This window comes from Phascolarctos cinereus, unplaced genomic scaffold (assembly GCF_003287225.1).
Source record: "Phascolarctos cinereus isolate Bilbo 61053 unplaced genomic scaffold, phaCin_HiC Scaffold_1;HRSCAF=81, whole genome shotgun sequence".
NCBI lineage: Eukaryota > Metazoa > Chordata > Mammalia > Diprotodontia > Phascolarctidae > Phascolarctos > Phascolarctos cinereus.
This window is the reverse complement of record NW_027555514.1, coordinates 102,056,756-102,071,375: the sequence shown is the minus strand read 5'-3', so window position 1 is coordinate 102,071,375 and position 14,620 is coordinate 102,056,756. Positions and strand designations below refer to the sequence as shown.

The 14,620-nt window shown below is 37.2% G+C and overlaps 1 protein-coding gene across 2 annotated transcripts in view; it reads left to right on the top strand.

The window, feature by feature from the left end:
- The window catches only part of AGK (acylglycerol kinase), a 99,861-nt gene that overhangs the window by 49,546 nt on the left and 35,695 nt on the right, over positions 1 to 14,620 (top strand). For both annotated transcript variants that reach the window (XM_020997957.2, XM_020997958.2), the window contains exons 5-8: positions 3,863 to 3,938; positions 6,249 to 6,341; positions 8,470 to 8,502; positions 10,656 to 10,750. In XM_020997957.2, the coding sequence (XP_020853616.1) occupies positions 3,863 to 3,938; positions 6,249 to 6,341; positions 8,470 to 8,502; positions 10,656 to 10,750 (297 nt within the window). The remainder of the gene's footprint in view (positions 1 to 3,862; positions 3,939 to 6,248; positions 6,342 to 8,469; positions 8,503 to 10,655; positions 10,751 to 14,620) is intronic.

Genomic DNA, 14,620 nt, shown 5'->3' with positions numbered 1-14,620 from the left:
TAAAATATTTGAAAAATATATCTAGTCTAAAAAATCAGCTGATAGAACAAGCAATAAAATAGCATTATACAGGTCTACTTGGTCTAGTGTTTTAGCTAGTTTTAGAGAAACATGATTTCATGGAGTGCTGTTATAGGGGACAGTAAGTTCCATGAGAGCTATGGTATTGCAGTTGAATAAATGTTACTGCCAGGGGGCACAGTGGTTATAACACTGGGCCTAGAGTCAGGAAAACCTGAGTTCAAATCCAGCCTTAGACACTTACTAGCTATATGACATTGGAGGAGTCACTTAACCACTACCTGCCTCAGTTTCCTCATCTGTAAAATGGAGATAGTGATTGCACCTACTGCCCAGGGTTGTTGTGAGGATCAAATGATACAGTATTTGTAAAAAGCCCTTAGCATAGTTCCTAGCACATAATAGGTTACTATATAAATGTTAGCTATTATCATTATTTTACTAAAAACCAGATCTCTTGGAATATAATATTCTAAAAGGCCAATAAGATAGGTTTACAACCAGAATAACTTACTTGACAAAGCTGAGTATGATACCATAGGGGGAAAAAGTGGAATAGCAGACTTTAAAGCCTTTCTGATGAAAAAGAGCAGAGCTAAGTGGGAATTTTAAAATATAAACACAAAAGAGTCTAGAGAAACCTAGAGAGGTAAATTGATTTGAGCATTGGGAAAGAACACTATGAGGGGGAGAAAAAACAAGTGTCCCCCCATGTCTTCAAAGGGTGTTAAATTAAAAACAAAACAAAACAAAAAAAACAATAAGCCAGAGAGTAGATTGATTCTGTTTTGAGAGTTTGAAGAGAAGAAAGAGAATAGAGGGGTAGAAGGAGAAACACAGTAGAAAGGAGGAAGAAGGATGTACAACCTGGTATCTTTCATAATTGGGAATACATGAGAAGAAGAATATACAGATGTGGAGGAAGGGGTGGGAGAGAGGGCATCAGATGAGCCCTCCCTTATCTGAAAGGGTCAAAGTAAGATTGAACACAGAGTGTAGTGTAGAGTTGCATCACAGTGAGGGAAACAAGTAGGGGGAATAAGGAGGAGGTTGGGAGGGAGGATAATATTGGGGAGGGAATAAGCACAAGCAAAATAAACTTCCTTGGCAGAAGCAGTGATGTGGGGGAGGGGAGAAAAAGGAGTCAAGTCAAATTGGAGTGTCTTAGATTGCCTCTTAGACAGTTGGGAAATGGCTGGAAAAAAGTAGTATATGCATGTAATGGAATATCATTGCATCATAAAAAAATGACAAAGGAGATAGTTTCAGAGGATCCTGGGTAGTATGAACTGAAGCAGAGTGAATCCAGCTCAACCAGAAGAACCATTTATGCAAAAATAGGAATATTATAAAGAAAAACAAATGTGAAAGACTTCAGAACTCTGAGTTACTTGAGAGCAGGGACTGCTTTTTGCCCTTCTTTGTATCCCCAATGCTAGACATGGTGCCTGGTACATAATAGGTTCTTAATAAATGCTGGTTGGCTGGCACCAGAGAACCTCTGATGAAGCTTGTTTACCATTTGTCCTATCAGGTGAGAGACACAAGGAGCAGAGATGTTTTGGGCTATGGCCACTGTTTGGATTCATTTTGCTTGACCAGCCTTATTTGACACAAGAATTTTTTTTTCTTTATTTCTCTGTTTTAAATTGGGGTGGGGATGGGGGTGCAGTAGAGATGCTTTAAAAAAAAAAGATGACCATTATAATACTTTTGAAAATGCACAGAAGAGAATAGAAGGAAATTCAGAAGAAAGCACAGACAACTATGGGACAGTTTTGAATATGACATGTAAAATTTATTATACTTTTTTTTTAAGCAAGTGGTGGTTCATGGTTTCAGGTACCAACATCATCTCTTGTGTATAACCCAAGTTGTCATTTCTTTTATCTCTATTTACATAGTTGTAGTCAATGTATAAATTATTCCTCTGCATCTGCTTTTTTCACTCTGTATCACTTAATATAAACCTGCCATATTTCTTTGAATTCTTCATGTTTGCTATTCCTTACTACACAATATACCACATTTTATTAGGCTGTCTTCCAGTCCCTCATTGGACACATATTTTCCAACTTCTGTTATTACAGATATTACTGATGTGATTGTTTTTTTTACAGATAGGGCATTTTCTTCCTACTAATGATTTTCTTGGGGTATAAACCTAGTAGTAGGATCATTTATATCAAAAAGCATGAACAATTTTGTAATATCTGTTGTGTAATTTTATATTGCTTTCTAAACTGGCCAGACTAATTCACAGCTCCACCAAGCAGCAAATTAGCATTTCTAACATTATATCATATAGTATTGGTGATGGTGAGCATCATTATTTTACCCTTGATTTTAATGGGAAAGCTTCCAATGTTTTTCCATTACAAATAATGCTGGATTTGCTCTTAAGTGCCCTTGAGTCTCTCATCTGCTTCAGCTATTAGTGTAAAAATTCAGATGACTTCTGGTAATTGATTCCACATGTAATTATATAATTTGCAGCTTTTGCCTGGTATTTTTCATAACTGGGAATACATGAGAAGAAGAATATACAGATGTGGAGAAAGGGGTGGGAGAGAGGGCATCAGATGAGCCCTTCCTTATCTGAAAGGGGCAAAGTAAGATTGAACACAAAGTGTAGTGTAGAGTTTTTTCATTGATACAAGTCATTTCTCTATCTCTTGGGTCTTGGGTATGTTTCATTTCTGTTCAGTAGACATTTATTAAGTGTCTTCTGTGTGCACAGTACTATGCTAAGGGGACTTGAGAACAAAAACAAAAGTTTTTGTTTACAAGATGCTTGCATTCTGTGAGAGATACAGTGTGTATTCAGATAAGTAAACATAATTTCGTTGAACACTAACAAGTGAGGGGATCAGGAAAAGCTTCTCAAGTGGTAGCAAGTGAATTAGGGTTGGTGGAAGCAAGGTAAGAGGTCTGAAAGTTGGAGCTGAGGCAGTGTTTTTGAGACATGGGAGATGGCTTATGTGAATGCACAGAGTAGGAGCTAGAATGTGGAGGGCAACTAATCAGAGTGGATTTCACTCCAGTATTATTTTTTTGTCTAGAACACTTAGTTCCATTTGGGAAAGAACCAGTACCCATCTGACTGTTCCTAGTGGTGAAAATAGTCTGTTTTTCTATCATCATAGTATCTCAGTGTTAGAAACTAGCCAGCTAGAGAAATGGATCAATGTATTTTTTAACCTCACAGTTATTTCCTTAAATCATGCCTTCCCTAGAAACAAAAACAAATGGATGAAGTGCATGTACAACATTAAATTGTCCCCTATTTTTCTACTGAGAATAGACTTGAGTCCTCAGTTCTTTGGATCTAAAATTGTTCATTGCAAATTAATCTGAGTTTAGCCTCCTTTTAGCATTGTTTTCATTTATGTTGTTGAATTCATTGTTTATATTCTTTTCCTGGTACTACTTTCTTTGTGCCTCTGAATTCTTTATACTTGTTATTTCCATAACATAGTAATATTTAATTGCATTCATATATCACAGTTTATCAGCTGTTTCCCAGTTGGTGGGCACGTGTTGGTTTCCAGTTTCTTGCTACCACAAAAAGTGTTGCTATAAATATTTTAGCATATATGAGACTTTTCTGTGTTTGACCTCGTGAGGGCAAATGCCAGTTGTGGAATCTTTGGGTCAAAGAATGATTTATTTAGTAAATTTTCTGAGTTTTGGACTTCCTTTAATTCAGTGGATGGAGTAAAGCCTTAAAAGGTCCATGGTGTTATTTCACATCCTTTTCTATAGAGGATGTTATGGGCTTTTAAATCTCCCTTTGAAAAATTTGTTAAAATATTTTTTCTTGCTTTTTCTCTATCTACAGAAAAGCCAGAAATCTTTTTGAAAAGAATGCTGCCCCAATTTTACACTTATCTGGCATGGATGTGACTGTAGTCAAGGTGAGACCAACTCATCAATGTACCTTTACACAAAATGTACCCATGGAACAGTCCACCCTATGTCTCTATACCTCTTGAATAGTCCTTTATTAAGTATCTACTATGTGCCAAGAATTGTGCTAAACACCAGGTATACAAATACTAAAATGAAACTTGTCCCTGACCTTAAAGAGCTTTTATTCCAATATGGAGAGACAACATATATAGGGAAGTAGTGGCCAGAGAAGGATGTTTGTGGTTTGGAAAATTAGAGGGGCAGTTAGGTCATGCGGTGGATAGAGCACCAACCCTGAAGTCAGGAGGACCTGAGTTCAAATTCGGCCTCAGACATATGATAATCACTAGCTGTATGACCCTGGGCAAGTCATTTAACCCCAATTGCCTCAAAAAAAAAAAAAGGGAAAATTACGGAGATGGTGAGTAGAGCCATGGGGGAGTAGATTGACACATCCTTTCTAGGAACATGACAGACTTAATGCTGGCTGGGAAGTATAATGAATTGTTGAATTGTTGCTGGGGCCAGGTCTAGATATAGTAGGTTCTAGTGACAACCAACAGTCAGGGCAGTGGGACATCAGGGCAGGAGTTCTGTGTATGAAAAGAATAAATCCTCCAAGGGTTGGTTTCTGATTAGGGCAGCATGGTGGCTAATAAGGAGCTAGCATCCTAACATTTAAGGCAAGACTGTCTTTTGCTTCTTTTTGATACTCAGCAATAGTAAGCACTTAATAAATGCTTATTGAATTGAATTTAAAGAATTAATCTTCTTCCTTATATAAATCAGTCAGTGTGGCCATCTTCCATCCCTTGGTAACTTTAAACTTTTGCGTTATCCACAGTTCCTCAGAGAGGAATCACAACAATCCAGAAACCCTGTGTACAGGTCCTTTTGCTCCTTTGAAACCAAAACTGCATAATAGGCAGGAAGAGAGTGAGAGAGGATTTTACCTTCTCAGGCATGCTGAAAAGCAAAAGTCGAAATACTCACTGGTCTATCTTTGGCATCATATTATGAAATTATTGCTTCTTGGATGGCAAGCACTGTTATAACCGTGAGAATTTCCTTTCCCTCTGAAAGTATAAAATTCTTAAGGCCTCAGGATCATTTCAGTACCTGACTGTATAACCTTAGCCCTCAGACAGATATTCCCTTCTTTCTGTAGAAGGAACTCCAAATGATGACCCTTGAGTGCTCAATGATTTGACTGAGGAAGAGGGAAAAACAAAAAGGAATAATACTATTTCAGAGACTCCTGTAAACTTACTATAAATCTAACTGTGAAGTGTTTGTTACATGTTGGTGATGAGTCACTCTTTAGAGATCAATAGACATATGTATGTAATTCTGTCTTGCTAACTTTTTTATAAGGCTGCATTTGTATTTTTACTCTAAACTCTATTTTTATCAGCTTATTGCACAGAGCTCCTAAAACAAGAATGCTGCACACATGTATTTTAAAAACTAGTTCCCCAGACTTACACTGTAACTTCTTTCTGTGATCAAATGCTTAGTATGTGCTATCAATTTCACTCCCTTGAGTAAAAAACTAGGCCCCAGAGTCATCTCTAAACTATTGTTTCACCTGGATTTGTTGCAGCTAGTGTACAGCTAGGTTTTGCCCATATAAATGTTCCCCACATAGTCACAGTTGGATATGGATTTCATTTCTTTTAGTTCCTTGGTGACTTTTAAAGTATTGCTCTGCCACAAAGATAAGCACATTTCATTTTTTTAAGTGGCCTCTATAGGTTGATACTTAGCTCTGAGCAGATACAAATACTGTCTATATGTGTTTAGGATTTTATATTGCAGTTTTATAGATAGCTAAGTAGAGACATTGCTCCCCTCCCAAATAGCATAGAACTATCTTTGCTGTCCTTTGGAAGAAAATATTCTCTTGTGATTATTGCACATACCTGTGGAATAATAGTGTATACCCACACCTGTGCATTTAGTTTCCATAATGCTTTAAAAAGAAAAGTTTTGAATAAATGTAGTGATGAAATGAACAGTTGCATTGGAAGCTAGGAGCTTGGTTTCCTCACCTGTCCCTGGTCCTGACCATACACTTTCAGATAAGTTATTTAACTTCTCTGGCCCTTGTTTTCTTCACATACAAAATATAAGGCTAGAAATCTCTGAGGTCTTTTCCAGGGCTCAGGCCCAATTATTAGTTTGTTAACATTTTAGTTATCAATCAATTACTTTTTGAGGGGTGACTGGCTAACTTAAAAGTCCAATATTTTAAACTTTGGGCATTTGTAGTCCTTGGATTGATCAACTGAGCCAGGGTTTTATTTCCATTCTAGACAGATTATGAAGGACAAGCCAAGAAGCTGTTAGAATTAATGGAAAACACAGACATGATCATTGTCGCAGGTGGAGATGGAACTCTGCAGGAGGTAGGACTGTTTTGCTGTTTGAAGGGATATTGAAGATGGAGGAAATGGACACCATGTGTCAGTATGTTGCCACTGAGGGATGGTTATGTTCCAGAAAAACCATTTCTTTCTAAGCTCTAATTTTTAGGATAGTTACAACTTTCTGAAATGTGTGTAGTGGTAAAATTTCTGCTGTACTGTTCGCCCACATCTCTAAAACCTTCATCCCAAGAACAAATTTTCATTCCATGTAAGTTTAATACATTTCATTTAGGCATGAGATAAAATGGCAAAAACTTTTTTTATTGTGATAGCAGTCAACTGTGAGAGAAATTTTTATGACATGACATATAAGCGAACCTTAGTTTACCCTGTCCAGTACCCCTTCTTATTGTATGTAGAGTGGACTTACCTGTTTATGCCAACATTGATTTTTCTTTTCAAATATATGTATCTACTTTTTAAAAAAAAATATTACATTTAGTGTCATAAAGGCAGTGAACCTTTTGCATTGAAAGGTTTGCCATTTCTCTGCAGCAAACTCTGACATCATTAATTAAATATCAGAAAGCTATTAAAGACACAAAGATGCATTCCTTGCCACTGCTCTACTCTTTGGCTGCTGCCTAATGGACATCAGTACCTTATTTCAGGCTTTATCTGGTATAATTTGGTTCCTTTTCCTCCCAGATCACAAAACAAGAAGACTGCAATAGTTAGAATTCTGTCTGATGCTTGTATTAGAAATTCTGTGAGCTGTTTTAGAGATCTTTTTAACACGTTTTGTTGATGGTGCATTTTGTCTTTACATCACAGTTGTTCCTGGGAGATCTCTTCCTTTGTCCCTCTCTCCCTTTGAACCTTCCTTTGTAGCAAAGAAAAACAATTAAACAAAACACTTGACAGAGGGACTGTATCTGATCATGTGACAGCATTTTCCCTTGGCACTTGCTTCTCTTCCTGGGCAGAGTATCTTCTCTAGGACCATCAGTGGTTTTTCATTTACTCAGTTTGGCTTCTTTTCAGTAATATTTTGAAATACAATGTTGTAATAATTTTTTATGTATGTTGTTCTTTTGGTTCTGTTTATTTCACTGTGTAATAGGTCATACACATCTTAGCCTGTTTTTCTGAATTTCTCCTGTTCTTCACTTCTTACTGTACAATAATATTCCCATTATCTTCATACAACATAGTTTTCTGTCCTTTTTCTAATTGATGGACACTCTCTTTATTTCCCAAAGATCCTTTTTGAAAGGCTGTACTAATAACTTGAATAATTGTTTTTGTAGTATAATAATTGTTTTTCAGTAAATTACATGATACTTTGATCAGGTCAGGAAAATGTCAAGTAGGCTCTTTGGCAGTAAAGGTTAAGAAAGAATGACTTCAATTTGATAAATGTCAACTAAGCTATAATATTTTGGGAGATACAAGGACAAAACGTTTTTTAAGAACAATTATAAACAGTACCTGTACTCAAAATAGTCACATTTATTGGGGAATACAACTTTCAGAACAAGTAACCATAATGTAATTTGAGAAGGAATGTTAATTAATTACATGGGTCAGAAACATAGGAAGTTGGACCTAACCAGAGCCTGGAAAGAGGGGAAGTGTTCTAGCAGGAAATGGTATGTAGGGAAAGTGATTTGTAGGCTTTGAGGGATGAGATGGGCAAAGTCATGGAAGTAAAGCTTGACAGTATTTAATGTTTGTTGCTGGCATTGTTTTGGTCTGAAAATGACAGGCTGATAATTTAGTTTTGAATAAACTTGAAAAAATTAAGAGGAGGGGAATTGTACCTAGGTTATAGGAAGAAGGATTATTTGCTTTATTGAAGATTGTGGATACCTCTTCTGGGAGGAAAGGGAAGAGTGCTGTAGGGAATGTTTCTGAGAAATTTGGAGGAGTGGAGTCAAGGGAGAGGCTCCAAACTGACTTTAATTTTCCTAGTGTAAAAGAAAGCAAAATCATCAGCTGTAAATGCAGAGGGTAAGATGATAGGACTTGAGTAAGAAAAAAGTTTAAAACAGTTACATTGGAAGTTAAGATGGAATAACAGGATGATGAATTTTATGGGTTTCTATTTGAATCTAATTCTGTAAGGTAAAGGAAATGCTTGTTAATCTCTTACACTCCTTTGTAGGTTGTTACTGGACTTCTTCGAAGAGTAGATGAGGTAAGCATTTAGAATTTCTAGCCTCTAAATTTTTAATTTTGCTCCTTCCTTTTCTTTCCTTCTTATTCCTTTCTTATTCTTTCCTTTCCCTCTGTCTTCTATGCACTTAATTGAAAGAACTTCCTAGAATGGGCCTCCTTGATTTGGGGGAGAAGAAGGACTTGGGAAGTACTGGCTTCTCTGTAACAAGGAATCTTCATTAACTTGGAAGTAGTCTGTTCTACATAACAGGTCCATCTAAGGTCTTTCCCAGCAGCTTGTACCCACTGTTGCTTTACTATATAATCTTCCTCCCCCAGCAGAAAAAAAAGTCATTTTCTAAAGAACCTTTTCTACAAAAAACAGTCTTTGGAGATATGTCTGTGTCCATCATTTTCATGGTATTTGCTGCGTTTTGGTGCCTTGCCGCCTTTCTTGTCTCACCAGCTTCTCATTTCTGTTTGCCTCAGTTAGATTAGAATCCCCATCAGTTATAAAGCTAGAGGAACTTGGAGATGTTTTTTCTGCTTCCTGAAGAAACTTAAAACCCTCTCTAAGCGGTGTGGTAGGGGAGGTGAAACTAGGAGTGATTAAAGTGTCCAGAAATTTTTCCACCTGGGCTCCTAAAGAGCTCAGGGAGAATCTCCCTCAACATACTGGAAGTCAAATAATATGAGTGACCAAACTGAAAGGGAAGTACATTTACTAATATACTAGGGGAGATTACCTTTTGTTGTCAGTAGCACTCCCTTCCTACTGTATAGATTTGATCTATATAGTTTTTCCGCCCTCTCAGAGTACACAGCCAAAAAGCAGCATTCTTCAGCATTTAACTGGACCAATGAAAAGCTGATTACTGGGAGTAATGGGAGGTTCAACTGTTTGTTAATTGCTCAGTTAGGCTATTAGTGAAGCTGTCTGGGAAGCCCCTTCCAGTCATATCATATGTTTCTAAAATGGTGTCTTTTTTGCCTCCTCAGAAGCCAACTTAATTTCTTTTGTTGGTTGGATTCAGTTGAGTCACACTGTAGATCCTCTGGGTCACCTTGTCTAGAGAGTATTGACCCAAAGACAGCTCATGGGGAATGCAGATTGTATTAAGTCATCAGAGTACGGTAGTGTAAGCTGCAGAATTGTGTAAATTAATTACTTTAGATCATCTTGCTGTAGGATATTACAGGTCATGCAGTTTATTGTGATTGGTTTATAACATTGGAGCCTTCATGGTAGAAAAGGAAAAGTAATGATTAAAAAAATTTTTTTTTAACCAAAAAGGCTAACTATAGATCGTACAGGTAGAACTCAAAGGGCCTTTAGAAGTCATGTATGTAGTTCAACTGTTCATTTTGCAGGTGAGGAAGTTGAGTCTCCAAAGGATAAAGTGACTTGCATAGGGTCACCTTGTAAGGGACAGAGCTGGGATTTGAACCCAACTCCTCTGAATCTAAATCTAGCATTCTTTTCACTATATCACTGCCTCCCTCTTTCATGTTGTATTCTTTCTTGAATGATTGTGGTTTGTCCTTCATTCTCAAACAGGACCATGACATCAGGAAGATGATGCCATGACTTGCAAGTGAATTGGTCTTAAGTGAGGGAGGGCTGTGCAAAGTCACTAGCCTCACTTTATCTTCCTTAACCATCTGGGTCTAGTGGTGAGATATAGATCAGGACAACTGGAGATGGTCCAGCATCTTGAATGATAAAGCAAGTCTATCACATAGAACTTTGGATTTTTAAAATTTAGACAAATAAAATAAAGATATTTTAAATTAGAAATACTAGATAAAAATTAAATCTGTTTTAATTTTTTAAATAAAATCTGAGTATTTTCATTTTCTGTTCAGCATTTTCAAATTGGGAGGAGGGAGTACCTGATTGATTCTATTCCTCTGTTTCTTGTTAGTGTATTTCCACCAGTCTGTATGACTATGGCCCTATTCATCTCACAAAGCTCTTTTCTAACTTGTTGGCCCCTAGTGGGTTCTCCGGAGTCTTTCTGCCAAACTCTAAGTCATTATTCATTGCCTGGTTTGAAGATATGCCCAACTACTGATACCTGGGTTCCATTTCCAGGAATGGGGATTGTGCTGTCCTAACTAACACAGCTGTGATCTTGTCTTAACCTGACTTTTTCCCATTCTTTCCTTTTTTTTTTTCCTTCACCTCTCCAGGTTACCTTCAGTAAGATTCCCATAGGATTTATCCCACTGGGACAGACCTGCAGTTTGAGCAGTACACTCTTCCCCGAAAGTGGAAACAAAGTCCAGTAGGTTGTGTATGTGGGAATTTAACATTAATGAATGTGATGGAATGGAAGGAAGAAATCACATGCATGATATAGCTTGTGTCAAAGTGTTGTTAGCTTGTAGTCACACATTAGAGATACAGAAACAATAATTATATGAAAGAAACTGGTAATGATGAAACAATACACTAACATTTCTGGGTTATCACTAAGGCAGTCCTTGAGAGGGAGAAATTATATCCCTAGAAACATACATTATTAAGTAGAAAAGAGTTTTAATAAACTACATATTCACTTTAAAATTAGCCAAAATAAACCCAAAATAAGCCAAAAAAAGAGGAAATACTGAAAATTAGAAGAGAAATTGGTAAAAGAGAAGGCAAAATGAATATAGAAATGATAAATAAAACTAAAAGTTTGAAGCCACAAGGAAGGAGGTAGAGGTTTATTAAAATAGTTGTAAATGTCCTGGTAGGACTTGTGCTCATAATGATCAAGAAAGGAGATACTGTGGGAAAGACCGAAGTTAGGAAAGAATGTTTGAGTAGCTGGCCGTATGTTGGTGACAGTTCTGCTGCCCCATCAGTAGAACTTGGAATTAGGATTGTTATTTACTTTGCTTTGTTTTCAGTGGTAGTAATAATAATCCATCTTTCTAGGTCCCATTGCCAGAAATAGTCTACTGTTGTGAATGAGATATGGCCAGGGAATTGAGAGTAGCCACTGCTTGAAGTAAGCCTGTTCTTTGGTCTCATTGGTATAACCCTATAAACAGATTATCTTAACAACCTAATATTCGTTTTCGGGGGTAACTTCAATAGACCAAGTCTGTATGTTCAGCAGAAGACAAATGCAGCTCTGGCACCTAAAATATGGTAATCACAAGCAATTATTTTTTTACAACTTTTCGTCAGGTGAAGAGTCTTGGTGTAAGAGTTAAGAGATTCTTCTATCCCTCTTTTGTTCCTCTTCTGTCCCCTCAATAAAAAGTTTTATAAACCTGATGTGGTACTAACGTGCTTTTTTGGTTGTTAGTGCATCTCTGTATATTTCAGAACTGTTTTCTATTTTTCAGGCTTTTTTTTGGTAAAGTTTATTTTAATAGTTACAAAGTACTAGGCCATTTAATGCTTCTCAATGTATATAAGCGTTCTGCCTTCAAGTGCTTTCACCATATGGTACCTTAGATATTTGACAGGTAAACAAACTCAGATTACATCTTTCATTAAAACTCCCCCAGTGATTTGGCCCTTAATACAACAGGTCAGTTCATCCCCAGCCACCCTGAAACCAGGGATAGATGCAAGAGGCCAGTGAAATGAGCTGTGCTTGTTCTCTTCAGGTGAGATTTTCAGAGAGGCAGTTGAAAAACATTGAATTGATAAGAGTTTTATTTGCCTGACATAAGCCTTCTGTGGTTTGGGTCTTGATTCCTTTTGAGATCTTGTCTTTCCCTTCCTTTCAGTTGACCTGCTTTAGCCAACATATCCTTGCTGTATAGTTTAGGAAACCTAGAGGCAGAACCTTTCCCTTGGAGGGAAAATTTATCTTTGGAACTTTATACCTATCTTTCTCCTTTTTACCTATTCCTTTATCCTCATTCCTCATAGCCGAGGCTACTCTTTCTCAGGCAAAAGGACAAACTCCAGTTTTTAGGCTTGCTTATCCTGTAATCAAAATATTACTCTTCCTTTTGCTGCTTTTAAAAATTAAATTAAAATTAATTTGTAATCATACCCCAAGGCTCTTGTCTAATCAAGTCAGCCAAGCCTAAGTTCATAATGTTTGCAGCCTCTGGTAATACGGCAAGTGCCTAAGGCCAACTAAACAGAGCAAGATATTGCTTTTTCGCACTACTGTCAAGATTTGTTATGCTATGATTGCCTTAGAGAAAAAAGAACCTTGAATGTTGGAGTTGTTCAGCTAAATGAGTTGAGGATCCTATTATCAAAATCCATTCTGATATTGATACTGAAGTGTGGTGATATGCTGAAGTGTTACTTTTCAGTGCTTTGGACAGTTGCTGAACAATGACACTTAAGGCCAGGAGTTCATTGACTTCTGTTCTTCACTTTACAAAACAATTTGGAAATGATATGCCTGAGTTTTTAAAGACACAACAGTGTTCTGCATGTAGGTGAAGATCGTTCTTTTATTCAAAAACTACTATGCACTTAACTCTACAATAGTATTCCTAGGGTTTTGCTTAAGGTAAATGAAATTTTTTTAGGACCTTCAGTGTTTCTGGTAAGTTTCTTTTTGAGATGAACATAATTGAAGTGGCTATACAATTTCCCCTTTCCTCAAGTGGCCAATCCGATACTTTAAGCTGCTAAGTGCTCTATTTTCAAAAGATAAGTAATTCAGCTCCTTGAGGACAAAAGAGAGGGAGTAAAGTTCAAGTGGACTCCAGCCTGCTTTCTGGAGATGAGCTCCAGGTGGCCCCTGCACAGATTGGATGGCTAGGGGATAAGAAACTTAGCTTACTTTTTTACCCCTGATGCCTACTAGCTACGTGGCCTCTAAGCTTGTTTCCTCACCTGCCTCATCATTAACTAATAGTTATAGTATTTACCTCAGAGCATTGGCGTAAAGATTTTTTTTTCAATATAAATTTATTTATTTTTAGTTTTCAACATTCACTCCCACAAGTTTTTGAATTCCAGATTTTCACCCCATCTCCCCCCTCCCCCTGCCCCAAGATGGCATGCATTCTGAATATGCCTTCCCCTAGTCTGTCCTCTCTTCTATCTCTCTCCCCTTCTCTTATCCCCTTCCCCTTCTGTTTTCCTGTAGGGCAGGATAGACTTCTGTACCCCATTTCCTGTATTTCTTATTTCCCAGTAGCATGTGAAAACTTTTTTTTAAACATATGTTTTTAAAACTTTAGGTTTCAAATTTTCTCTCTTCCTCCCTCCCCACCCACCCTCATTGAAAAGGCAAGCAACTCAATATAGGTTGTACATGTGCAGTTATGCAAAACATGTCCATAGTAGACATGTTGTGAAAAACTAACTCTATTTCCCTTAATCCTATCCTGCCCTCCCATTTATTCTATTCTTTCTTTTGACCCTGTCCCTCCTCAGAAGTATTTACTTCTGATTACCCTTTCCCAATCTGCCCTCCTCTCTATCATCCCCCTGCTCTCTTCCCCCTTCTCCCCTATTTTCCTGTAGGGTAAGACAGATTTCCATACCCAATTGAATGTGTATGTTATTCCCTCCTTAAGCCAAATCCTATGAGAATAAGATTCACTCATTCCCTCTCACCTTCCCCCGTTTCCCTCCACTGTAAGAGACTTTTCTTTTCTGTTTTTTTTTGTGAGATAATTTACCCCATTCTACCTCTCCCTTTCTTCTTCTCCAAGTATAATCCTCTCTCATCCCTTAATTTTATTCTCCAGATATGACCCCTTAATCTTCAACTCACCCTGTGCCCTCTATCTATCTACATATACATACATATAATTTTTTTCCTCCAACTACCCTAATACTGACAAAGGTCTCATGAGTTATAAATATCATCTTTCCATGCAGGAATGTAAACAGTTCAATCTTAATAAGTCTCTTATGATTTCTCTTTCCTGTTTACCTCTTCATGTTCCACTTGAGTCCTGTATTTGAAAGTCAAATTTTCTATTCAGCTCTGGTCTTTTCATCAGAATGCTTGAAAGTCCTCTATTTCACTGAATGACCATTTTTTCCCCTGAAGGATTATACTCAGTTTTGCTGGGTAGGTGATTCTTGGTTGTAATCCTATCTCCTTTGCCCTCCGGAATATTATATTCCATGCCCTGTGGTCCTTTAATGTAGAAGCTGCTAAATCTTGTGTTATCCTGATTGTGTTTCCACAGTACTTGAACTGTTTCCTTCTGGCAGCTTGTAATATTTT